Source organism: Theropithecus gelada, chromosome 19 (genome assembly GCF_003255815.1).
Source record: "Theropithecus gelada isolate Dixy chromosome 19, Tgel_1.0, whole genome shotgun sequence".
NCBI lineage: Eukaryota > Metazoa > Chordata > Mammalia > Primates > Cercopithecidae > Theropithecus > Theropithecus gelada.
Window position 1 is genome coordinate 1,049,896 of NC_037687.1, and position 25,007 is coordinate 1,074,902.

The 25,007-nt window shown below is 60.1% G+C and overlaps 1 protein-coding gene across 3 annotated transcripts in view; it reads right to left on the reverse strand.

Moving 5' to 3' along the window:
- The window catches only part of SBNO2 (strawberry notch homolog 2), a 69,331-nt gene that overhangs the window by 14,946 nt on the left and 29,378 nt on the right, over positions 1-25,007 (reverse strand). For 2 of the 3 annotated variants that reach the window (XM_025368614.1, XM_025368616.1), the window contains exons 5-11: positions 6,810-6,971; positions 2,133-2,213; positions 1,719-1,824; positions 1,079-1,230; positions 843-976; positions 673-763; positions 350-493 (exon numbers count right to left, since the gene is read on the reverse strand). In XM_025368614.1, coding sequence (XP_025224399.1) covers positions 350-493; positions 673-763; positions 843-976; positions 1,079-1,230; positions 1,719-1,824; positions 2,133-2,213; positions 6,810-6,971 — 870 coding nt within the window. Of the gene's footprint in view, positions 1-349; positions 494-672; positions 764-842; positions 977-1,078; positions 1,231-1,718; positions 1,825-2,132; positions 2,214-6,809; positions 6,972-11,373; positions 11,586-25,007 lie in introns of those variants that run through there. The other variant, XM_025368615.1, reaches the window with a different exon arrangement.

Consider the following 25,007-nt stretch of genomic DNA (forward strand, 5'->3'; position numbering starts at 1 on the left):
TCCCACCCCTCCTCTCCCACTCCTCCATCCTCCCCTCTGACCCCAACCCTGCCCTCCTCTCCCCTGACTCCCACCCCTCCTCTCCCACTCCGCCATCCTCCCCTCCCCTCTGACCCCCACCCTGCCCTCCTCTCCCCTGACTCCCACCCTCCTCTCCCACTCCGCCATCCTCCCCTCCTCTCCCACTCCTCCATCCTCCCCTCCCCTCCGACCCCCACCTGGCCCTCCNGACCCCCACCCTGCCCTCCCCTCCCCTGACTCCCACCCCTCCTCTCCCACTCCTCCATCCTCCCCTCCCCTCCGACCCCCAGCTGGCCCTCCCCTCCCCTGACTGCCCCCAGCAGGATACGACGCCCTCGAAGGCCTCCCCACACCAGTCCAGGATCTGCCGGAGGCGTGTGCGGTGCTGGCCACCGGCCTGGCTCTCACCAATCAGGGCGGAGTAGGTGGCGAAGAGGACGCCCTCTGAGGTAGTGGTGTCGCCGTACTTGATCTGGGGATGCACACAGCAGGTGTGGGATGGGGTCCTAGCTTAGCAGGCTCTGGACCTGGGTCTGGGTCTCCCTATCTGTAGGAGGTGCTGAGCAGAGCCTGTCCCGGTTGCTGGCCCACCCAGTTGAGCGGCCCCCACCGACCCACCTTGCCCCCTACTTTGCCGAGCACAGCCCCTACCTTGCTAAGCGCGTGCACCGCGATGCCCGTGGCTTCGATGTCCCGCAGGTCGCGCTCTGCGTCGTATTTGAGGTCGTTGGAGACGCTGAACCTGCAGGGTATGGGCGTCAGGGGTGCCCACCCCTCCCCCTCACCCCTGCTCCCACCCCCTACCCCAGGCAGGATCTCACCACAATGCCTTCTTCCGGCCGCGCAGGTGGTTCTCCAGGATGACTCCGGCCACCGTCCGGCCTTTGCCCACGCCGGCCCCGTCGCCGATGAGAAAGCCGGCGCGCTGCCCACTGGGGAGCAGGACCTCGTGTTGCTGTGGCCGGAGGGCAGACGTCAGGGCCTGGGGGTGCCGGCCCGGCTCCTCCCCAGGGGCCTCGCAGACACAGGCTGGGCTGGGGTGGGGACACGCAGTCACCTGGCAGGCGTAGGTGATGGCCTCTAACTGCAGGGCAGACAGGGCCCCGCTGTCTGAGGGCAGGGCCAGGGTGTAGGTGATGTCTGGGGGCGGGACGCTGGACAGTGTGCTGGTCTCCACCACGCGGTCTGGGTGCTGCTTCCCAATCTTGGCTGGAGGGGCAGGGATGGACGCAAGGTTAATAAGGGTGTGGCCAAGGGGCGACCAGGGCCGGTTATGGCCGGCTGGGTGGGTCTGGGGCATGGCCAGAGCTGGCGGGGCAGTTTGGGGGCATGGCCAGGACTTGCTGGGCAGGTCAAGGGAGTGGCCAGGAATGCCTGGGTGAAGGGGTGGTCAGGGTGGGCTGGGTCGGGGCGGCCACAGCCTGCTGGGTTGGTTGGGGGCGTGGCCAGTGGCTTGCAGGAGGGGCAAATGCATGAAAATCCTCCCAGTGCCTCTGAGGTTCCTTCTCACTTCTCCCCGCTGTGAACCCCGGTTTTGTATAAGCCTGGATTGTAGAACCTGTCCCCAAGGTTCTCCGGCCCTCCCTGAAATTTCACATTCCCCCTGTGGGCTGTGCGGGCGGTGGTCACCTGCAGGGTTTCAGTCCCACAAAAGGGTTTGAACCTGTCCCAGGGCCTGGTGCCGCCGGGCCACTCACACTTGGACGGCACGTAGTCAGCGTAAGTCTCCGTGTGCCCCAGCTCCTCCGCCTCCTCCTCCTCAGCCTCGTCCTCCTCCTCTGGCTGGCTCTGCACACTCTGCTCCTGCGTGCGTGGAGGGAGCTCAGCAGACTGCAGGCCCGAGCGGCTGTGGGCACTGGGCTCCCCCAGGAGCAGGGGCCAGGCTGACCATGGGCAGCTGAGTGGGAGATGGCTCCCGGAGGGGAGAGATGGCTCTGTCTGCCCCTGTAGCAAGGTGCTCCCCAGGGCCTCTGTCTCCTCAGATGTCTCCTCTGCACTCCCAGATTCTAGGCTGGCCAAGGGCTCCCTACACTGGAGGTGCCTGTGCTGAGCCCTCTCCTTAGGTCCCATGAGAGGGCAGGGGAGGGAGCCCTCGGCTGGGCCCAGCTCACCTGGTAGCTGACGAGAAGCGGGGTGCTGTGGGAGGGCAGAAAGTCCTCGAAGCCTGCAAATGGTCTGCTGAGCTGGAACAGCTGGAAGGGGAGCAGGATGTCGGCCCGGGCCAGACGGGACAGGTCACAGCTGGCGGGCCCTCGCAGCCTGGCCACCAGAGGAGGCTCCCCACTGCCCCGTCCTCGCTCCCCAGGGCCCTGGGTCTTGGTCTCCTGCTGTCCTCAAGGTGACCCTGGTACCTCCAAGCCTCCCCAGTGGGCACCTCCCTGGGGCCTAAGGCTCACTCCTCCTGGCCAGCACCTGGCTGCCTTCCCACTGACGCCTGGTGCGCCTGCCTGGAGTGCCCGGGAGGAAGGTGCCCGGCTAGTTCTGACAGACAGCAGAGCTTGGTCCCACGGGAGCTGGCGGGAAGGCTGTGCACGGGGGTCTGATGGGAGTGACCCATGTGGACGGGGGTCTGACAGGAGTGACCCACTGTGTGCAGTGCAGGAGGCCCTCGGGTCTGGGGGACAAGGGGTTGGGAGCTCCATGTTGAGGGGGAAGAGGACACAGAGGCAGTGGAGGTGGGCAGGCCTGGGCCTTGTCCCTCACCCGATGGCTCCCAGCACCCAGGGTGGGTAGCCCAGGGCGGTCCTGCACTCCCTAAGGACCCCCGCGGCCTCTGGAGGACAGCAGCTCCCCTGTGAGGGATGGGGGAGGATGCCCGCCATTGTAGTGACCAGAGGACACGTCCCATTGTGGCCCCCCCGGGGAGAAAGACTGCCCACAGCCTCATGCAGATTCACCAGGATGGGCAGTTGGCACTGTCCTCGGGGAGCTGACCCCAGGCCTGGGCAGCCAGGTGTGCCGGGCCTCTGGATGAGTCCATGGCCCACCCTAGGATCTCCGAACTGACTGGGCATGTAAAGCCTGTGAACGGGCGGGTCAGAGGGTGGTGTGGCCTGTCAGGCCCGCTGTCCAGACCCCAACACTGAGACAGGGTGGACCCCGGGACGGATGGCTGGGGCATGGTAGGGTCCAAACTAGGGTCTGTGTGATTCTGGAATATACCCACTCTTATTTTTTTTTTTTTTTTTTTTTTTTTTGAGACGGAGTCTCGCTCTGCCGCCCAGGCTGGAGTGCAGTGGCCGGATCTCAGCTCACTGCAAACTCCGCCTCCCGGGTTCACGCCATTCTCCTGCCTCAGCCTCCCGAGTAGTTGAGACTACAGGCGCCCGCCACCGCGCCCGGCTAGTTTTTTGTATTTTTTTAGTAGAGACGGGGTTTCACCGTGTTAGCCAGGATGGTCTCGATCTCCTGACCTCGTGATCCGCCCGTCTCGGCCTCCCAAAGTGCTGGGATTACAGGCTTGAGCCACCGCGCCCGGCCTATACCCACTCTTAAAAAGCAATAATCCTAACGGTAATATGAGCCATAAAAAATGTGAGTGTGGGCAGGGTAGAGTGGCTCATGCCTGTAAATCCCAGGACTTTGGGAGGCCAAGGCCTCCCAGAGTGGAGGTCATGATTTCAAGACCAGCCTAGCCAACATGCTGATACCCTGTCTCTACTAAAGATAGCAAAAAAAAAAAAAAAAGGCCGGGCGTGGTGGCTCAAGCCTGTAATCCCAGCACTTTGGGAGGCTGAGACGGGTGGATCACGAGGTAAGGAGATCGAGACCAGCCTGGCTAACACGGTGAAACCCCGTCTCTACTAAAAAATACAAAAAACTAGCCGGGCGAGGTGGTGGGCGCCTGTAGTCCCAACTACTCGGGAGGCTGAGGCAGGAGAATGGCGTGAACCCGGGAGGCGGAGCTTGCAGTGAGCTGAGATCCAGCCACTGCACTCCAGCCTGGGCGACAGAGCGAGACTCCGTCTCAAAAAAAAAAAAAAAAAAAAAAAAAAAAAAAAAAAAAAAAAAATTAAAAAAAATTAGCCAGGCGCGGTGGCTCACGCCTGTAATCCCAGCACCTTGGGAGGTCAAGGTGGTGGATCACGAGGTCAGGAGATCGAGACCATCCTGGCTAACACGGTGAAACAAAAAATACAAAAAATTAGCCAGGTGTGGTGGTGGGTGCCTGTAATCCCATCACTTTGGGAGGCTGAGGCAGGCGGATCACCTGAGGTCGGGAGTTCAAGACCAGCCTGATCAACATGGAAAAACCCCGTCTCTATTAAAAGTACAAAATTAGCCGGGCATGGTGGCACATACCTGTAATCCCAGCTACTAGGGAGGCTGAGGCAGGGGAACTGCTTGACCCTGGCAGGTGGAGGGTGCGGTGAGCTGAGATTGTGCCACTGCACTCCAGCCTGGGTGACAGAGCGAGACTCCGTCTCAAAATAAATAAGTAAATAAAGATACAAAATTAGCCGGGCGTGGTGGTGCATGTCTCTAATCCCAGCTACTCAGGAGGCTGAGGCAGGAGAATCACTTTAACCCAGGAGGCGGAGGTTGCAGTGAGCTGAAATCGTGCCATTGCCCTCCAGCCTGGACAACAAGAGCGAGACTCCATCTCAAAAAAAAAAAAAAAAAAGTGAGTGTGGAGAATTGGAAAGCGGAGAATCCAGGCTGGGTGCGTGGCTCAGGCCTGTAATCCTAGCACGGTGGGAGACAGAGGCAGAACAGGCAAGATCTTTTGAGGTCAGGGTTCCAGACCAGCTTAGGCAACATGGCAAAACCCTGTCTCTACAAAAAATACAAAACTTAGCCGGGCGTGGTATCGCATGCCTGTGGTCCCAGCTACTTTTGTGAGGCTGAGGCAGGAGAATCGCTTAAGCCCAGAAGGTCGAGGCTGAAAGAGGCTGAGATTGCGCCACTGTACTCCAGCCTGGGCGACAGAGTGAGATCCTGTCTCAAACAATAAATAAATAAATAAATAAGAGAACCTCTTCTAGGCCTGGTCCCCCACTTCAACCTCAACATCCTGAGATGGGTGAGGTTTCTGCCCAAGCCTGCCTGAGCCTGGGCCAGGTTCTCAGCAGTGTGTGGGAACCACATAGCTAGTGATGCTCGTGAACTGACTTCCACAGCTCCTGCGTTTTCTTTTTTTTCTTTTTTTTTTTTTTGAGACGGAGTCTCGCTCTGTCGCCCAGGATGGAGTGCAGTGGCCGGATCTCAGCTCACTGCAAGCTCTGCCTCCCGGGTTCACGCCATTCTCCTGCCTCAGCCTCCCAAGCAGCTGGGACTACAGGCGCCCGCCACCTCGCCCGGCTAGTTTTTTGTATTTTTTTAAGTAGAGACGGGGTTTCACCGTGTTAGCCAGGATGGTCTCGACCTCCTGACCTCGTGATCCACCCGTCTCGGCCTCCCAAAGTGCTGGGATTACAGGCTTGAGCCACCACGCCCGGCCATCTTCTGCGTTTTCTAACACTAGGAACACTTGTGAAGATTTTCAAAGAAAGTGGAAGCGTGGCACAGGAAGGTTAGAAACCTCTACTCAGTTCCCCTCTCCTTTTTTTTTTTTTTTTTAAATTAACAAAACACAAACAAACAGATGCCACACGGGTTCCTGGAAGGCTGAGTCACCATTCCTGGTGGGGCTGGCGGGGCATTGGGTTTCAGATGTCCTCCTGCCGTCCACAGCAGGCCGGTCAGGCCCTGATTGCTTTCCTCCTGCCCTGCCGAGGACCTGTGAGCTAGCTGGGAGGGCATGGGCCCCAGGCTGGGTGAAATGCCCCAGAGGGACCAGGCCTGAGCTGCCTACCGTGGCTGCGGGGTGCTCTGATGCTTCCTGCCCCGGCCCCCAAGCCTGTGAGTTCTGCTGCCCGGGTTGCACCCTTCCTGAGGGCCTGGGAGAGCGGCCGGGAGCGTGGGGAGGCCGGTGTGGGCCCTCACCGGAAGGCGCTCAGCCCCAGACATGTGTCCAATGTCTGCTCCCAAAGTCTAGAAGTTTCTCTCCTGGACAGGCCTGGATGGGGGAAGGGACTCCCCAGGCCTGGCTCCCAGCCACGCCTCCCTCACAGGACACCCCCACTGCGTGGTACTGGGCACGGCTAGAGCCTGGGCCCAAAGAACCTGGGGGCCCTGCTGCCCTACAACCCCTGCTCTAGGCCTGGCCCACCCAGGTCCTCCAGGACCTTCTCGGAGGCAAACCCCAGCCCCTCAGCCCCCCAGGATAACGTCCAACTCCCCACCCTGGGACAGGATTCCGCCAACCTCGCCCTCTCAGCTCCCACCTAGAGGGGACACGGCCACTGCTGACCCAGGGCACCATGGGGCTGGCAGCCACCACAGGTGCTGTTCCTCTGCCTGGACAGCCACGTTGCCTGGGCCCGCTGGGCACTGCCTCTGCAGGGGGCCCTCCTTGACCACGCTTCTCTGTCCTGTCACCTTCCTGTGCTTCTCTAGACCAGGGACTCCCCGGTGCGGTCGACGTGGGGCCGGGTCCCTCGCGGGTGGGGCCATACTGGGCACTGCAGGGCGCTGGGCAGCGTCCTGGCCCCCCTCCACTCCATGCCAGGAGCCCCCCCAAGATGTGGTAGCCACAGATGTCCTGGACATCGCCTTCTCCTATTCAGGACACGAGAGGACCCTCACCTAACCACCTCATCCATGGCCATGGACGGAGCTGACAGTGACAGGACAGCCAGCGGCACGCAGAGTCGGGGAGACTGAGACCTCGCTGGACCCTGTGGGTCCTGGGCTGGGGAGGCCATGCTGGTGGGTCGGGGCTGTCGGGGGGCGCCAGGCGCACTGACCTTGTCGTGGGTGGAGGGGGCAGGGTTCTCGTCCCAGATAGTGGACACCTGGTTGAGGCTGTCGGCCGGCAGGAAGTCGGGCGTGTCCACGATGTCCGACAGGGAGTCCACAGACGAGGAGAAGATGGAGATGTTGGAGAAGTCCTCAAAATACGAGGAATCCTGAAAGACAAGGCCAGGCCTGGTGAGTGGGGTATAGGAGACACCACAGCCCTCCACACACTGGAGCACGTGGGGACGGGAGACGCCATGGCCCCCCCACGCACTGGAGCACATGGGGACGAGAGACACCGCAGCCCTCCTGGGTTCAAGCAATTCTCCTGCTTCATCCTCCCGAGAAGCTGGGATTACAGGTGTGTGACACCACGCCCGGCTAAGTTTTTTGTATTTTTACTAGAGACGGGGTTTCTTCACCATGTTGGCCAGCCTGGTTTTGAACTCCTGACCTCAAGTGACCTGCCTGCCTCGGCATCCAAAAGTGTTGGGATTACAGGCCTGAGCCACCATATGACAGAGCAAGAGAGTGAGACTCCGTCTCAAAAAATAAAAAAAGAAATAAGCAATGGGTGAGAAACACCAGCCCTCAGGGCCATGCAGGACGGCGTCCGACTTCTGCAGCACCTGAAGGGCAGTGATTTTGCAGGAACTCTGAGCAGCTCGGGGCTGGGGTAAGCCTGGTGCCATGCCCTGTGTGGGGGGCAGCTATGCCCAGAGGCAGGGCTCGCTATGGGGATGACGCACACACACGCACTGCCCAGTAGAGGAGATGCATGTGCATCATTTCTTTTTTCTGAGACAGAGTCTCGCATTGTCGCCGGGGCTGGAGTGCAGTGGCACAATCTCGTCTCACTGCAACCTCCGCCTCCTCAGTTCAAGCGATTCTCCTGCCTCAGCGTCCTGAGTAGCTGGGTTTACAGGCGTGCACCCCCGTGCCAGCTAATTTTGAATTTTTATTTATGTATTTATGTATTTATTTTTTGAGACAGAGTCCCACTCTCTCGCCCATGCTGGAGTGTAGTGGCACAATCTTGGCTCACTGCACTCTCCACCTCCCAGGGTCAAGCAATTCTCCTGCCTGAGCCTCCCAAGTAACTGGGATTACAGGCGTGTGCCACCATGCCCAGCTAAGTTTTGTATTTTTAGTAGAGACCGGGTTTCACCATGTTGGCCAGGCTGGTCTGAAACTCCTGACCTTAGCTGATCCACCTGCCTCGGCCTCCCAAAGTGCTAGGATTACAGGCATGAGCCACCTTGCCTGGCCTAATTTTGTATTTTTAGTAGAGATGGAGTTTCTCCATGTTGGTCAGGCTGGTCTCGAGCTCCTCGTCTCAAGTGATCCGTCCACCTTGGCCTCCCAAAGTGCTGGGATTACAGGCGTGAGCCACCATGCCCAGCCACATGATGTCTCACGCCTGTAATCCCAGCACTTGGAGGCCAAGGCGGAAGATCGCTTGAGCCCAGGAGTTCAAAATCAGCCTGGACAATATGGCGAAACCCCATTTCTACTAAAAATACAAAAATTAGCTGGGTGTGGTGGCTCACGCCTGTAATCCCAGCACTCTGAGAAGCGAAGGTGGGCAGATCACCTGAGGTCAGGAGTTCAAGACCAGCCTGACCAATATGGTAAAACCCTGTCTTTACGAAAAACACAAAAATTAGCTGGGCATAGTGGTGGGTGCCTGCATTCCCAGCTACTTGGGAGGCTGAGGCAGGAGAATCACTTGAACCTAGGAGGCGAAGGTTGCAGTGGGCTGAGATTGCGCCACTGCACTCCAGCCAGGGTGACAGAGCGAGACTCCATCTCAAGAAAAACAAAGAAAAAAATCAGGCATGTCGAGGGGGCGCTGTCTCTCCCTGGGAGCTGTGAGCTCCGTCGCCCTCACCTTGCTCAGCTTTGCCCACTGCCCACCCTGTCAGACCCAAGCACCCGGGTACTGATCACTAGGGACATTCAGAAACCTGCCCCCAAACAGAGACCCCACAGCACCCCCCAGCACAGAGGTGTTCATGCTGCCCGCCTAAGGCCCCGGGCCAGGTAGGGGGCAGCCTCCCACCCCAGGCAGGGTAGGAGCAGCCCACCTCCCAGAGCCTCTGGAGGCCCCGATCGGCAGGGTTGCGGAGCAGTTCCCCTACTGAGCCCCACAAGGGCCCTCTGAACACCGCCTACCCAGGCTGCAGGGGACCTGGTGACGCTGACCTGTGGCCCGGACCCTCCGTGGAAGCATTTCCTGGGCGAGGTTAGGGGCCCCTGGGTGGTCGAGGCCCCAGCCAGGAGCAGGAGTGAGTTGCTATCGGGCCCAGAGCAGCCCGGCCTTGGTGGTGCAGGGAGCGCAGGCAGAGCGGAGGGGAGCTCCCCTGACCCAAATGCGTGGGCCACACAGCGAGTCCTTCCCCAGAGCTCAGTGTGGAAAGAGGGAAGGGACCTCAGGCAGAGACACCTGCCCATGCCCTCACCAGATGCCCACTGCCCAAGAAGACAGGACAACAGGGCCCTCCCGCCCAAGGTCCTCCTCCCAAAACTCCTGCCCCAGTCTGAGGAAACACCAGCCCGATTACTCCAGGGCGTCCACACCACCTGACCAGCCGCAGGACCACCCAGTGCCTCTGAAACACAGGCCTCTGAGAAAGCGTCACAGCCCAGAGGGGCCTGAGAAGATGCCTAAACACCACGTGGGGCCCCGGGCAGGAAAGGACATGGGGGAAACTGAGGAAATCCAAGCAAAGCGTGGGCCTTGGTAGTTAACGGTGGCGTATGGATGTTGGTTCATCAGCCGTGACACAGAACAGCAGGGAGCCCGGGAGTGGGGGCGTGGGGACTCTGCACTGTCCCGGGCAGCTTTTCTGTCACTCTAAAACAGTTTGAAAAGTTAAAGTCAAGTTGGGCGTGGTGGCTCATGTCTGCTACTCAGGAGGCTGAGGCAGGAGGATCGCTTGAGCCCAGCTGGTCGAGGCTGTAGTGAGCTATAATTGCGCCTCCCCATGCCAGCCTGGGAGACAGAGCGAGACCCTATCTCAAAAAAAAAAGTCAAGTCAAGCAGGACGTAGTGGCTCACGCCTGTAATCCTAGACAAGCCAAGGTGAAAGGATCACTTGAGCCCAGGAGTTCAAGACCAGCCTGAGCCACACAGCAAGACCCCATCTCCACAAAAAATATAAAAATTAGCTGGGCATGGTAGCATGTGCCTGTAGTCCCAGCTACTCAGGAGGCCGAGATGGGAGGATTGCTTGAACCCATTCGGTGGAGGTTGCAGGGAGCCGAGATGGTGCCACTGCACACCAGCTTGGGTGACAGAGCAAGTCCCTGTTCCCCAAAAAATAAACAAATAAAAGTGGAAGTCTAATAATGAGTGGGTGCTTGCAGCTTTCAGGCTTCAAGAACGCAGCCTCAAGGCCCTGCCCTGCTCCCCATCTGGTCCTTCCCAGCACAGGACATCCAGCCAGGTGCATGAGCCCTCCAAGCCTTCACCTTTAGCAGGTGCCCTCAGTGATTAGGGACAGAGGAGACAGGGCTCCCAGGGCTGGCCCTGTTCACATGTGGGAAGCTGAACGGAGCCAGGCCAGCTCCCCTCATAGTGGCTCCGTCCTCTGCCCACATCTGGATTTGACTCCTAGCAGCCACCAGTTGACCTCAGAAACAGCACAAGTCCCACCCGTGCCTGTGTGTCCCTCCATGGCCCCTCCAGGCCAGCCCAGGCTGCTGCATTCTCCACCACATGCCCCCCCACACTCCAGCCTCAGCTCAGCGTACCTAGTGCCTCCCTGGGGAACCTGGGCCCCTCTGTAGTCTGCACCAAGGGCCCTCGGAGGTGACATTTGCACCCCTCACCGCCAGCGCCCAGTTCTGGGGCCCCAGGGAGGGCCGGGGCTGCCTGCTGTGGTTCTTGTCTCTGCAGCATTTCAGGAGCCCTGGATTGAGGCTGGCAAGACCTGGCTCTGCCCCATTCAAGAGCAGCAAACACAGCTCCTCCTGCCCTGGGCAGCCAACTCCAGACCTGACTCCAGAACTGACTCCAGACCTGGTGTGCTGCCCCCGTCCTTGTGCTCCAGGACCCATGGGGAACCACAGAGCCACAGGGATTTGCCCGCCTGCGCCACCAGAGTCAGCCCTGACCAGGCCCACCCAGCCCCCGCTCCCTGTGAGGGCCCCATGAGACACCCAGAGCCCCTCCACCTGAGGCTTCTCTAGAGGACAGCCAGGGGGCCCTATCCCAGGGGCAGAAGGAGGGGGATGCAGCCCTCCCGACAGCCAATGCCACTGTCACTGAGGGCCGGATCCGGGCTAAGCCCGAGTCCCCCACTCCGCTCGGGTCCCCCAGCCTATGCACAGGGCGCTGCTCCCAGCCCCAAGTCCTAAATCTCTGCCTCGGAACCTTCCAGCAGATTCCCTCTGGCTGCCAGAAGAGACGGACGGGGCAGGATGGGGATTTTTGAGAGCCTGGCGGCCTCGGACTCCAGGGTGAGATTCCAGCTGCTCCGGCAGGTGGCCCGGCCGTCCTGAATGGGGGTCCCACCTCCCAGACCCCTGCCCCCAAGGGCCTCGCCCACCCCGGGAGGGGAGTGTTACCTTGTTCAGAGCCTCAAACTGCAGCCAGAACTGCAGCTGGGACATGGTCCCGGCGCTCGGGGGTCCGGGGGTCCCCCTGGAAGCGCCGCCCGGGAGCGGCTCCCTCATGACCGCGGCGGCAGCCCCAGCAATGGGTCGGCCGGGGCGGACGGGGGCGGCTCTCCGCCCGGCTGCATTTGCATGTCGGTTTAGTCACGGCCGCCGGCGCCTACTTCCTCTAAGGCCGGGCTGACTTTCAGGAAATGATGCCGGCCCTGAAAGTCAGGGCAATTACTGGCAGCGCGAGGAGAATTACTGTACGGGGCGGGTCTGCCCCGGGCGCTGTCAACACGCACCCCCACCCGGCCCTGCCTCAGGGCCAGCCTCCTTTGGGGCACTGGGGGACGTGCAGAGTGCCCAGGTGGGCATGTTTCCCCAGACTGCAGAGAGCTGGGTTCCATTCCACGGGGACCAGCTGCTGTTCCTGGTGCCCCCAAACCACAGGCAGGGAAACTGAGGCCTGGATGGCCCCTTCATCCATGCCATGGCCCCTCAGGCCAGGCCTGAATCCCCACCCTTCGCCCAGTGCCCCACCCATGCTGAGCCCACCTCTTGCCCTGCTGCGCACCCCCTGGGGCTCTCCCCACCCCACCTCTGCAGACTGAAGTCCCTGAGAGGTCCCTGAGAAGCCCCTGCCGCGGAAGCAAAGTCCCCTCCCTGCTCTTTCCCTGCTGTTTGTGCCCAGGGGGTTCAGCGGGCCCTGTGGCCTCCCCTGACCTGGGGCTGGCGGAGGGAGAGCTGAGCGTGGGCCCCTCCTCTCCAGGCTCTGGCCAGGCCCAGCCTCGGCCCCCTTGGCACAGCGGCGCGGGAACAAGTGGTACGATCCTGGGAAAAGCACGTTCTTGCTTTGGTAGAAAACCAAGCGGCAATGATGCACTTGCCAGGGCAACCCTGGGCCGTGAACCCGCCAGCGGCCCGGCCACACTCTCGCCCGCACCGTGGGGACCTGGCCCCCGCATCACAGGGGCCCGGACACCGCGGGGCACACACTGATGGGCCCCCACGCTGAGCCACAGGCGGTCACTCTCGGTGTCCTTGGAGGAGCTGGGGAGGCCCCAGGGCCAGAGGGGATGGGAGCACGGCCAGGCTGTGGAGAAGACGGGCCCCATCTGCCTGCGCTCAGCCACTGACGCGGCAGCGGCTGCATTTCCCACGGGACTGTGGCCGAGACCGTGCAGGCGGCCACGGCTCCTCCTCTGTGAGGGAGGAAGGGCCCGGCCCTGTGGCCAGGGGCCCCTGGGGAGAAGGAAACTGCACCCCGAGAGGCCGGGGGAGCCCGTGGCTGGGCCGGAGGGGTCGGGACAGTTCTGGGCTCGTGGGACCCTGGCCAGGGCTCTGAGGGGAGCGTGGGACCGAGGCCTCAAACCCTGCGCACTCCGCCCCCTCGGGCTCCCCCTGTTCTAGACCCTGAGGCCCTGCGCCAGCCCGTGGGGCCCGTGACCACGCACCAGCAGCAGCGGAGGCTGGCGCAGACCGCTGTCCACACCCCCTGCCGCAACCCATCACCTCCTGGAAGCTGGGTGACAACACGAGTCCGTACAGCTGGAGCGAGGGGCCCGCCAATGGAAAACAACCAATGAAAAACAAACTCACGGAGCCGCTCAACCCAGCAGCCAATCACAGCCACCGCTCAACCCAGCAGCCAATCACAGCCACCGCTCAACCCAGCAGCCAATCACAACCACCGCTCAACCCAGCAGCCAATCACACCCACCGCTCAACCCAGCAGCCAATCGCAACCACCGCTCAACCCAGCAGCCAATCGCAGCCACCGCTCAACCCAGCAGCCAATCGCAGCCACTGCTCAACGCAGCAATCACAGCCACCGCTCAACCCAGCAGTCAATCACAGCCACCGCTCAACAGAGCAGCCAATCACAGCCACCGCTCAACCCAACAGCCAATCACAGCCACCCCAGAGGCCGCTCCACACCAGCTCCACGCAAAAAGCCCACAACCACAAGTGCTGCTCAGAACACCCGGCAGCCACTTGGGAACTGTCCTGCAGCTCCTCAAAGAGGCGAACGGGGAGTAACAGTTAACCAGCAGCTGCACTCCCAGGTGCCATCGAGGAGGACCCACAGCTCACAGGACCCACAGCTCACAGGATCCACAGCTCACGGGTGGACCCACACAGCTCACAGGACCCACAGCTCACAGGACCCACAGCCCACGGGTGGACCCACAGCTCACAGGTGGACCCACAGCCCACGGGTGGACCCACAGCTCACGGGTGGACCCACACAGCTCACAGGACCCACGGCTCACGGGTGGACCCACGGCTCACAGGTGGACCCACAGCCCACGGGTGGACCCACACAGCTCACAGGACCCACAGCCCAGGGGTGGACCCACAGCTCACAGGACCCACAGCTCACGGGTGGACCCACAGCTCACAGGACCCACAGCCCACAGGTGGACCCACAGCTCACAGGTGGACCCACAGCTCACAGGACCCATAGCCCACGGGTGGACCCACAGCTCACAGGTGGACCCACAGCTCACAGAACCCACAGCTCACAGGTGGACCCACAGCTCACAGGACCCACAGCCCACGGGTGGACCCACAGCTCACAGGACCCACAGCCCACGGGTGGACCCACAGCTCACAGGACCCACAGCCCACGGGTGGAACCACAGCTCACAGGTGGACCCCCAGCTCACAGGACCCACAGCCCACGGGTGGACCCACAGCTCACGGGTGGACCCACAGCCCACGGGTGGACCCACAGCTCACGGGTGGACCCACAGCTCATGGTGGACCTACAGCCACAGGACCCACAGCTCACAGGTGGACCCACAGCTCACAGGACCCCCAGCTCATGGGTGGACCCACAGCTCACAAGACCCACAGCCCACGGGTGGACCACAGCTCATGGGTGGACCCACAGCTCATGGTGGACCCACAGCCACAGGACCCACAGCTCATAGGTGGACCCACAGCTCACAAGACCCACAGCCCATGGGTGGACCCACAGCTCACGGGTGGACCCACAGTTCACGGGTGGACCCACAGCTCACGACAGCCTGGCTCCCGCAGCGCGGTCACCCACGGAGGAACAGGGTCAGCACAGTGAGGTCATCCACGCACTGGAACACAACCCAGCCATGAAAAGGAGCAAGGCTCTGACCCAGGCCACAGCACGGATGCACCTTGAGGATGTCACACTCAGTGAGAGACGCCAAACACAGAAGGCCACACAGCGTGTGAGGCTATTTCTATGAAATGTCCTGTCCTGGACAGGAATCCACACAGACAGGAAAAGCATTTGGGTTACCAGGGGATGGGGATGGGCCGGGAGTGAGAGCTGATGGGAATGGGGCTTCCTGTGGGGTGATGGAATGTTCTGGAACTAGACCGAGGTGGTGGTTGCACAACTCTGTGAATATGCTTTTTTAAAGTGTGGATTTGGGCCGGGCGCAGTGGCTTACGCCTGTAATCCCAACACTTTGGGAGGCCAAGGTGGGCGGATCACGAGGTCAGGAGTTCGAGACCAGCCTGGCCAGCATGGTGAAACCCCGTGTCTACTAAAAATGCAAAAATTAGCCAGGCGTGGTGGTGTGCACCTGTAATCCCAGCTACTCGGGAGGCTGGGGCAGGGTAATTGCTTAAACCCGGAGACAGAGGTTACAGTGAGCTGAAATCGCGCCACTGCACTCTAGCCTGGGCGACAGAGCAAGACTGTCTCAAAAAAAAAAAAAAGGTGGATTTGGCCAAGTGTGGTGGCTCACACTTGCCATCCCAGTGCTTTGGGAAGCTGAGGTAAGCGAATAGCTTGAGTCCAAGAATTCAAGACCAGCCCGGGCAACACAGTGAGATCCCATCTCCACAAAAAATACAAAAACCAGCTGGGCATGGTGGCAGGCACCTGTGGTCCCAGCTGCTCAGGAGGCCATGGCAGGACAATCACTTGAGCTAGGGAGGTGGAGGCTGCAGTAAGCTATGATCACACCACTACACTCCAGCCTGGGCAACAGAGCAAAACACTGACTCAGATAAATAAATAAAGTGGATTTTATGGTATGTGAATTTTGTCTCAGTTTTTAAAAGACCTGGAAAGCAATGAAACAGGAAGAATGAGCACAGACTCAGACTTGCTCCCCAGGCCCCAATGTGACAGCACAGGCCGGGGTCCCTGGAGCAGGTCAGGCTGAGGATACGGCGCACTGCGTGGGGACCTGCTGGGCACTACCTCCACCCACCTCCGGGACCCCGCGCCCAGCCCTGGGCTCCCATTGCCTGGTCTCTCCCTCCGCCTCTGTCCAGGGTGCACCCCTCACTGACCAGTCCTGTGGCAAGGCTGACCGAGGGCTCCGTGTAAGCCTGGCTGAGTGCCCGCTACCCCAGCCCTCACAAGAAGCCTGCACTGCAGGTGATGCGGCCCTGCGTTACAGTGAGGGAAAGAGGCAGTGGGGATGGGAGGGGGCTGGGGGGCAGACAGAGAAGAGGCTTCCAGCTGGTCGTGGCACAGGTGGCACTTCCTGGACACTGCCAGTCTCTGGTGGCTGGAAGAAGGGCCCCCTCAGCAGGCCTGGTCACTACAGTGCCCCGTGCAGAGCTGAACTGTATTCTCAAAATGGTGTGATCATGTCCTGGTCCCTGGAAGCTGTGTGTGTGGCCTTATTTGGGAATCCGATCCTCGCAGATGTGAGTGGTTAAAAAAAAAAAAGGCTGCACTGGCCGAGGGGGTGATCCATGTCTGGTATCCTCATACAAAGGAGACACAGTCCTGGGGAGGAGGCCATGGGACACAGAGGCAGAGATCCCAGCCGTGTGGCCACAGCCAGGGGATGCCCGGATCCCCCAGATGCTGGAGGGGTGGGAAGGCCCTGTCAGCACCTTGACTTTGGACTTCTGGGCTCCAGGGCTGGGAGGGGACAGAGTCCTGGCCTTTGAAGCTGTGTGTGCTGTTTCCTCACAGCAGTCCTGGGAGGCTGGCACGGCTCCCCAGGAAACTGGGCTCCCTTCTGTCAGGCTCCTGGCCAGGTGCCTGGTGTGGGCTCTGGGGCTGCCGCCTCAGTGCCTCCTGGTACTGCAGCTGGGCAGGGCCGAACCCTGGCACAAAAAAAAAAAAAGGACTCGGCTTCCTGCTGAGTCTCCCTCTCTAAAGCTGTCTGTGGGCGGCTCTGCCAGCCCCTCCTGCACCTGCCAGGCCCTGGGTGGAGGCTCCTCCTCCCAGGGGATGTGGCCTCAGCACAGACCAGGGGACAGAGGTGGCTCTTCTTGGCCTTGGCTGGGTGTGAACCAAAGGCTTCCTGTAAGAAATCCCTCTCTCCCTCTCCCTCCCTCGCTCCCCCATCTCTCTCGCTCTCTTTTTTGCCCAATGCCAGTAACTGGGGGGGGCTCCGTGGTGCCGGGTGGGCTGAGGCCTCCGACCCCTGCTAAAACGCATCTGCGGAACAGTCGATGCCGCCTGCCTCCCTGCCTGAAAGCAGCCAGTGTGCAAAGCGCTTTTCTGAGCCGTGAGCTCATCCTAAGCTTCCCAGAAGCCCCCGGGCTGCCAGGCAGAGAGCGTTGTTACCGGACGGCCACGTTCCCAAGGGTCCCTGCAGCCCCACGGGGAACCGGGGTGGACGCCCGGCACGTGAAGGTGTCCTCACAGGACAGGTGGTGGGCAGGGGGGCAGCACCTGGGGAACAGGGATGGGCAGGGGGCACTGAGAGCCCCAGGAGCCCAGTAGAGATGCGAGAGGCCTGGGTGATGTTGGGAGGGTCAAGGAGCACCCCCACCCCAGGAACAGGCGGCAAGGGATAGGTGAGGGGCAGTGAGGCGAGTGAGCAGGACCTGGGGAATGGCCTGTGCAGGGCACAAGCCGGGGAGAGGCTCGGGCTGGGGTGCAGTGGGGAAGAGCTCAGAAGAAGCGCCGGGGGCTGCCCTGGGGGATGCTCACCCCATGCAGGAACGGGCACCGGAGAGCCTGGGGGATGCTCACCCCACGCAGGAACGGGCACCGGAGAGCCTGGGGGCGGAGCCGCGACACGGAGCTGGGCCTGGAGCAGGGGACCCATGGGAGGCTCCGGGCGCAGAGCGTGGGCTGCAGCACCGAGGGCCCCTCATCCTCGAGCAGGACCCCAGCAACCCCCCAGCCAGACCCAGTCATTCCTGGAACACACACACGGACCTGCATATGGATGCTGCTAACAGCGATTCACAATGTCAACCCACACCTACTCCTGGGCATGAGCCCGAGAAACGAAAACCTTTGCACACGTGCTCACGGCAGCACAACTCATGACAGCCACGGGTGGAAGCAGCACAAGTGTCCATCACGGACAGACACAGTGTACCCTCCACGCGTCCATCACACGCAGACATGGTGGGCCCTCCACGTGTCCATCATGGACACACGGACAGACACAGTGGGCCCTCCACGCGTCCATCACACGCAGACACGGTGGGCCCTCCACGCGTCCATCACACGCAGACACGGTGGGCCCTCCACGCGTCCATCACAGACACACGGACAGACACGGTAGGCCCTCCACGCGTCCATCACACGCAGACACGGTGGGCTCTCCACGCGTCCATCATGGACACACGGACAGACACGGTGGGGCCCATTCATGTGCCGGAACGCGGCTCAGCCATAATCAGGAGCCAGGCTCTGACCCAGCCACAGCTCAGATGTACCTTGAGGACGTCACGCGCAGTGAGAGACGCCAGACGCAGGAGGCCACGCAGCGTGTGATCCCATTTCTATGAAATGTGCAGGACAGGTTGAGCCACAGAGACAGGAAGGGAACATGTGGGCGCCGGGTCTGGGGAGGGACAGGGAGTAATGGCTGACGGGGACGGGGCCTCCTCTAGGGAGACAACGATCTGGAATTAGAATTACAGGATGATGGCTGAATGGCTCTGGACTTCGTAACAGCCACAGCATTGTTCACTTAGAAATGGGGACTTTTCTGTAACGTGAATTGAGTCTCAACTGAAAATAAAAAAGGGGCGGCGTGCAGTGGTTCACACCTGTAATCCCAGCACTTTGGGAGGCCGAGGTGGGCAGATCACCTGAAGTCAGGAGTTTGAGACCAGCCTGGCCAACATGGTGAAACCCCGTCTCTACTAAAACTACAAAAATTAGGCAGGCATGGTGTCACGTGCCTGTAATCCCAGCTACTCGGGAGGCTGAGGCTGGAGAATCGCTTGAACCCGGGAGGCGGAGGTTGCAGTGAGCTGAGATAGATCACGCCATTGCACTCCAGCTTAGGCACCAAAAGCAAAACATCATCTCAAAAACAACAACAATAACAACAAAATGAGAGAGAGAGAGACAAAGAAAGAAAGAAAGAAAGAGGCCGGGCGCGGTGGCTCACGCCTATAATCCCAGCACTTTGGGAGGCCGAAGTAGGTGGATCGTGAGGTCAGGAGATCGAGACCATCCTGGCTAACACGGTGAAACCCCGTCTCTACTAAAAATACAAAAAAATTAGCCAGGCATGGTGGCGGGCGCCTGTAGTCCCAGCTACTCGGGAGGCTGAGGCAGGAGAATGGCGTGAACCCAGGAGGCAGAGCTTGCAGTGAGCCGTGATTGCGCCACTGCGCTCGAGCCTGGGCGAGAGAGCAAGACTCCGTCAGAAAGAAAAAGGAAGAAAGGAAGAAAGGAAGAAAGGAAGAAAGGAAGAAAAGAAGGAATGCAGGCTGGGTGCGGTGGCTCACGCCTGTAATCCCAGCACTTTGGGAGGCCAAGGCAGGTGGATCATGAGGTCAGGAGATCGAGACCAGCCTGGCTAACACGGTGAAACCCCGTGTCCACTAAAAAACACAAAACATTAGCTGAGAGTGGTGGCGGGCGCCTGTAGTCCTAGCTACTCGGGAAGCTAAGGCAGGAGAATGGCGTGAACCCGGGAGGCAGAGGTTGCAGTGAGCTGGGATCACGCCACTGCACCCCAGCCTGGGCGACAGAATGAGACTCCGTCTCAAAAAAAAAAGGAAAGAATGCAGAGCCCTGTGTCCACAGAACCACAGCCCACCTGCAAAACGCGGCGGGAGGCCCCACCAGGACACACGGGGCTGAGCCATCACCCACTAGGGACGTCGGGCCTGAGGACTTCGCGCCGACCTGGAGATGGAAGGGCTGAGCAGAAGTGAGGGGGGCCCTTCCTCTGAGTGGCGTGGTTGGAGGGCCAGGCAAGGCACACGTGACATCCCGTGAGCTCCGCGGCCCACAGGGGATGCCGGCAGCACGGGAAACAGCAGCGGCACCTGGCGCAGCGTGAGCCCCAGGGGCGGGGGTGGGGAGCAGGTGGAGAGCGGGGAGGGGGTAGGGGTCCCACACAGCTCCGGCTGTCAGCAAGAGAAGGCACACGGAACACAGATGGACGCAGCAGGGATGCCCGCAGGCAGGACCCACAGGTGGAGGCTGCTGCCCCCGCCCCAGGCAGGACCAGCCTCTGCACAGCCTTGAGTCCTCCCCCAGGCTGGGAGAAACAGGAACCAGATGGTGAAGGAACTCCATCCTGGCCAAGCGGCCAAAGTTACCACGATCGGCACAATACACGCAACGCCAGGCACTCTGATCGATGCCGTGGTATGTACGGTGCTGTCTGTGGGATTCCTCCATCCAGTCAGGAGACAACCCCAGACAAAACCAATGGAGAGGCACCCTGGGGGAGACGCACCCTGGGGGAGAGGCACCCTGGGGGAGAGGCACCCTGGGGGAGAGGCACCCTGCGGGAGACGCACCCTGGGGGAGAGGCACCCTGGGGGAGAGGCACCCTGGGGGAGACGCACCCTGGGGGAGAGGCACCCTGGGGGAGACGCACCCTGGGGGAGAGGCACCCTGGGGGAGAGGCACCCTGGGGGAGAGGCACCCTGCAGAAGACGCACCCTGGGGGAGACGCACCCTGGGGGAGACGCACCCTGGGGGAGAGGCACCCTGGGGGAGAGGCACCCTGGGGGAGAGGCACCCTGGGGGAGAGGCACTCTGGAAAAGTGCCTCTTTGGGGGAAGTGCGGAGGCTGCCGACACCCCAGGTCCAGCCCAGTCACCGGCGCTGTGCAAGGTCAGTGTCCGCTCCACAGCCAGGCTTCTGCGAGACAGTGACACTTGGGGGCTGGGTGGGGGCTGTTCCAGAGCTCTTAGTTCTTGCAACTTTTTTGTAATTTTTTTTTTTTTTTTGACACGGAGTCACACTGTGTCACCCAGGCTGGAGTGCCGTGGCGCGATCTCAGCTCCCCGCAACCTCTGTCTCCCGAGATCAGGGAATTCTCCTGCCTCAGCCTCCCAAGTAGCGGAATTACAGGTGCCTGCCACCACACTCGGCTAGTTTTTGTATTTTTAGTAGAGACGGGGTTTAGCCATGTTGGCCAGGATGGTCTCGAACTCCTAAGTTCAGTTGATCTGCCCACCTTGGCTTCATAAAGTGCTAGGATTACAAGCGTGAACTACTGTGCCCAGCCTCTAAATCTAATTTTTAATTTTGTGTAGAGATGAGATCTCACTATGTTGCCCAATCTGGATCCATGCGTCCATCACAGACAAACACAGTGGGGCCTCCACGTGTCCATTACAGACAAAAACAGCGGGGCCCCCCCACGCATCCATCACGGACACACGGACACATGGACACACGGACACACACAACAGGCCTTCCACTGGGAACTCCCAGGCTCAAGCGATCCTCAGGCCTCAGCCTCCCAAGTAGCTGGGACTACAGGCTTGCACCACCATGCCCGGCTAATGTTTTTCTCTTTTTTTTTTTTTCTGAGATGGCGTCTTGCTCTGCAGCCCTGGCTGCAGTAGAGTGACTCGTACTTGGCTCACTGCAACCTCCTGCTCCTGGGTTCAAGTAATTCTCCTGCCTCAGTCTCCTGAGTAGCTGGTATTACAGGCATATGCCACCATGCCCGGCTGTTTTATATATATTTTTTTAGTAAAGACAGGGTTTCAACTTATTGGTCAGGCTGGTCTCAAACTACTGACCTCATGATCCGTCTGCCTCGGCCTCCCAAAGTGCTGGGATTACAGGCATGAGCCACTGCGCCCAACTATTTTTTTCTATTTTTAATACAGATGGGGTCTCACTATGCTGTGCAGCCTGGTCTCAAACCCGTGGGCTCAAGCAGTCCTCCCGCCTCGGCCTCCCAAAGTGCTGGGATCACAGGCTGAGCCACTGAGCCCAGCTCTGACTCAAACGTGATCTCCTGCATTCCCAGGGGCAGAATCTCCCAGGCACAGTGGCCCTGCTCAGGGTCTGTGAAGACAGCCAGGGGAGCCACCATCAACCCGCCCCTCAATGACCTCCCTCCCCACGATCCACACACCGCTCAATGACCTCCCTGTCCATGATCAACCCTCCCCTCAATGACCTTCCTCCCCACCATCAACCCTCCCCTCAATGACCTCCCTCCCCATGATCAACCCGCCCCTCAATGGCCTCCCTCCCCAGGCCTTGAGGGCTCTCCAGCAGAACCAACAGTGCTGCAGAGTCCACTGGCCCCAGGGAACTGCCCAGGTGCATGGCTCTTCTGCTTTCTCTTGTTGCTTTGGCTGCCAGGAAACTCAGGGCTCAGGTGTATTCATAGTTACCAGCTAGGTCACCTGAGGTCGGGAGTTCGAGACCAGCCTGGCCAACATGGTGAGACCTCGTCTCTACTAAAAATACAAAAATTAGCCAGGCATGGTGGCACACAACTGTAATCCCAGCCTCTCAGGAAAATGAGGCAGCAGAATGGCTCAAACTCGGGAGGCAGAGGTTGCAGTGAGCGGAGATCACATCACTGCACTCCAGCCTGAGTGACAGAGCAAGACTCTGTCTCAAAAAAAAAAAAAAAAGGCCAGGCACGGTGGTTCATGGCTGTAATCCCAGCACTTTGGGAGGCTGAGAGGGAGGGGCAGATCACCTGAGGTCAGGAGTTCAAGACCAGCCTAGCCAACATGGCAAAACCTCGTCTCTACTAAAAATATAAAAATTAGCTGGGCGTGGTGGCACATACCTGTAATCCCAGTTACTTGGGAGGCTGAGGCAGGAGAATAGCTTGAACCCAGGAGGCGGAGATTGCAGTGAGCCGAGATGGCGCCACTGTACTCCAGCCTGGGTGACAGAGCAAGGCTCCGTCTCCAAAAAAAAAAAAAAAAAAAAATGTAGTGACCGGCTGGCTCGTTATGGCCTGTGGGGTTTCACATTCACCCTCACCCCTAGTCCAGCAAGAGGTTCTCCCTACCAATCCCTTGTGGTTAATACAACAGCAAGAAACACCTGCAGGGAATGCACCTGTGCCACAGACCACGATGGCTTCGAATGGGGCCTTCATTTACCCTCGCTCCCGTGAAAAGCTACTGTCAATCTCATGGCTCCAACAAGCTGAATGTGGTGGCTCACGCCTGTAATCCCCATGCTTTGGAAGGCCCAGGCAGGAGAATCGCTTGAGCCCAGAAGTTTGAGACTAGCTTGGGCAACACAGTGAGACCTCATTTCCACAAAACACACAAAATTAGCTGGGTGTGGTGGTGCGTGCCTGTGGCCCCAGCTACTGGGGAAGCTGAGGTGGGAGCATTGCTTGAGCCCAGGAGGTGGAGGCTGCAGTGAGCCAAGATCGCACCGCTGCACTCCAGCCTGGGCGACAGAGCCAGACCCTGTCTCTAAAAATAAAAACTAAAAAAATATATAAATGAAACACACGCTTATCCTCTCACAGTCTGGAGGGTAGAAGTTGTAACATCGGCCGGGCACGGTGGCTCAAGCCTGTAATCCCAGCACTTTGGGAGGCCGAGACGGGCGGATCACGAGGTCAGGAGTTCGAGACCATCCTGGCTAACACGGTGAAACTCTGTCTCTACTAAAAAATACAAAAAACTAGCCGGACGGCCGGGCGCGGTGGCTCAAGCCTGTAATCCTAGCACTTTGGGAGGCCGAGACGGGCGGATCACAAGGTCAGGAGATCGAGACCATCCTGGCTAACACGGTGAAACCCCGTCTCTACTAAAAAGTACAAAAAATTAGCCGGGTGAGGTGGCGAGCGCCTGTAGTCCCAGCTACTCGGGAGGCTGAGCCAGGAGAATGGCGTAAACCCGGGAGGCGGAGCTTGCAGTGAGCAGAGATCCGGCCACTGCACTCCAGCCTGGGTGACAGAGCGAGACTCCGTCTCCAAAAAAAAAAAAAAAAAAAACTAGCCGGGCGAGGTGGTGGGCGCCTGTAGTCCCAGCTACTCGGGAGGCTGAGGCAGGAGAATGGCGTAAAAACCCGGGAGGCGGAGCTTGCAATGAGCTGAGATCCGGCCACTGCACTCCAGCCTGGGCGACACAGCGAGACTCCGTCTCAAAAAAAAAAAAAAAAAAAAAAAATAAGTTATAACATCAAGGGTGGGCAGGGCAGGTCCCTCCTGGGGGCTCCAGGGGGAAAAACCCAGTTCCCGCCCTTTCCCAGTGTCCAGAGGCACCGGCATCCCTTGGCTTGGGGCCCCTTCCTCCCGCTTCACAGCCACAGCGCAGCCTCTTCCCGTCTCTCTCTGGCTCTCACCCTCCCGCCTCCTCTCAGGAGGGCCCTGTGAGGACACTGGGCCTCTAGTTCACCCAGGATGCTCTCCCGTCTCAGGTCCGTCACTCAGTCCCATCTGCAGGTCCCGTCTGCCATGAGAGGCAACATGACAATGGGTCCTGGGGATCAGGATGGGGACGTCCTGGGGGCTGTAACAGTGCAGCCAGCACGGTTTCCTCAGGTCTGAGTCGGGAGCAGAGGCTTCTGTGGCGGGTTGGGCTGCGCTGTGGGGCCACGGTGTGAAGGGCCTCGAATGCCAGGTTCAGGTCTGGACTCCTTCCTGTCTCCGCAGAACCACATGGCCCAGCCCACAGACCTGGGCTGACTCACACCCGTCCCGTTCCACGCTCTGCACCACAGAACCATGCGGCCCGGCCCACAGGCCTAGGCTGACCTGCACCCGTTCCGGCCCACACTCGGCACAGCAGAACCACACGTCCCGTCCCACGCTCGGCACCACAGAACCATGTGGCCCGGTCCACGGGCCTGCGCTGACTCACCCCCGTCCCGCCCCACACTCGGCGCCACGGGTCAGGTCTCCTCTGAAGGAGCCTCTTCTGCTTTAACAGGGAGATGTGGGTCCAAGCTGCCCCACACGCGGCCTCTGGAGTATGAGGCGGCTGTGGGCAGGGTGGGCAGGGAGCCGGACGGGCAGCGCACACAGAACCAACATCTGCCGGATGGATGTGGCATGCTCTGAAGAGGGGTCATGAGCGGCCACAGTCCCCAAACGCGCAGTGACCAGCAGGGGTTAGACGCGGAGCAGACGAAGGGAGCACGGCGGCCCCGAGGGCTCCGGGCTGAACAGATGCAGCAGCAATGGTTCGGGAGGGGAGAAGCAGAATTCATGAGACACAGACACAGACAGGGAGAGAGACAGAGACAGGGAGACATAGACAGAGAAACAGAGGCAGAGACAAGGAGAGAGAGAGACAGGGAGACATAGACAGAGAAACAGAGGCAGAGACAGGGAGAGAGACAGAGACAGGGAGACATAGACAGAGAAACAGAGGCAGAGACAAGAGAGGCAGAGAGACAGAGGCAGAGAGGGAGAGAGATGGAGGCAGAGAGGGAGACAGAGACACAGGCAGAGAGGGAGACAAAGAAACAGAGGTGGAGA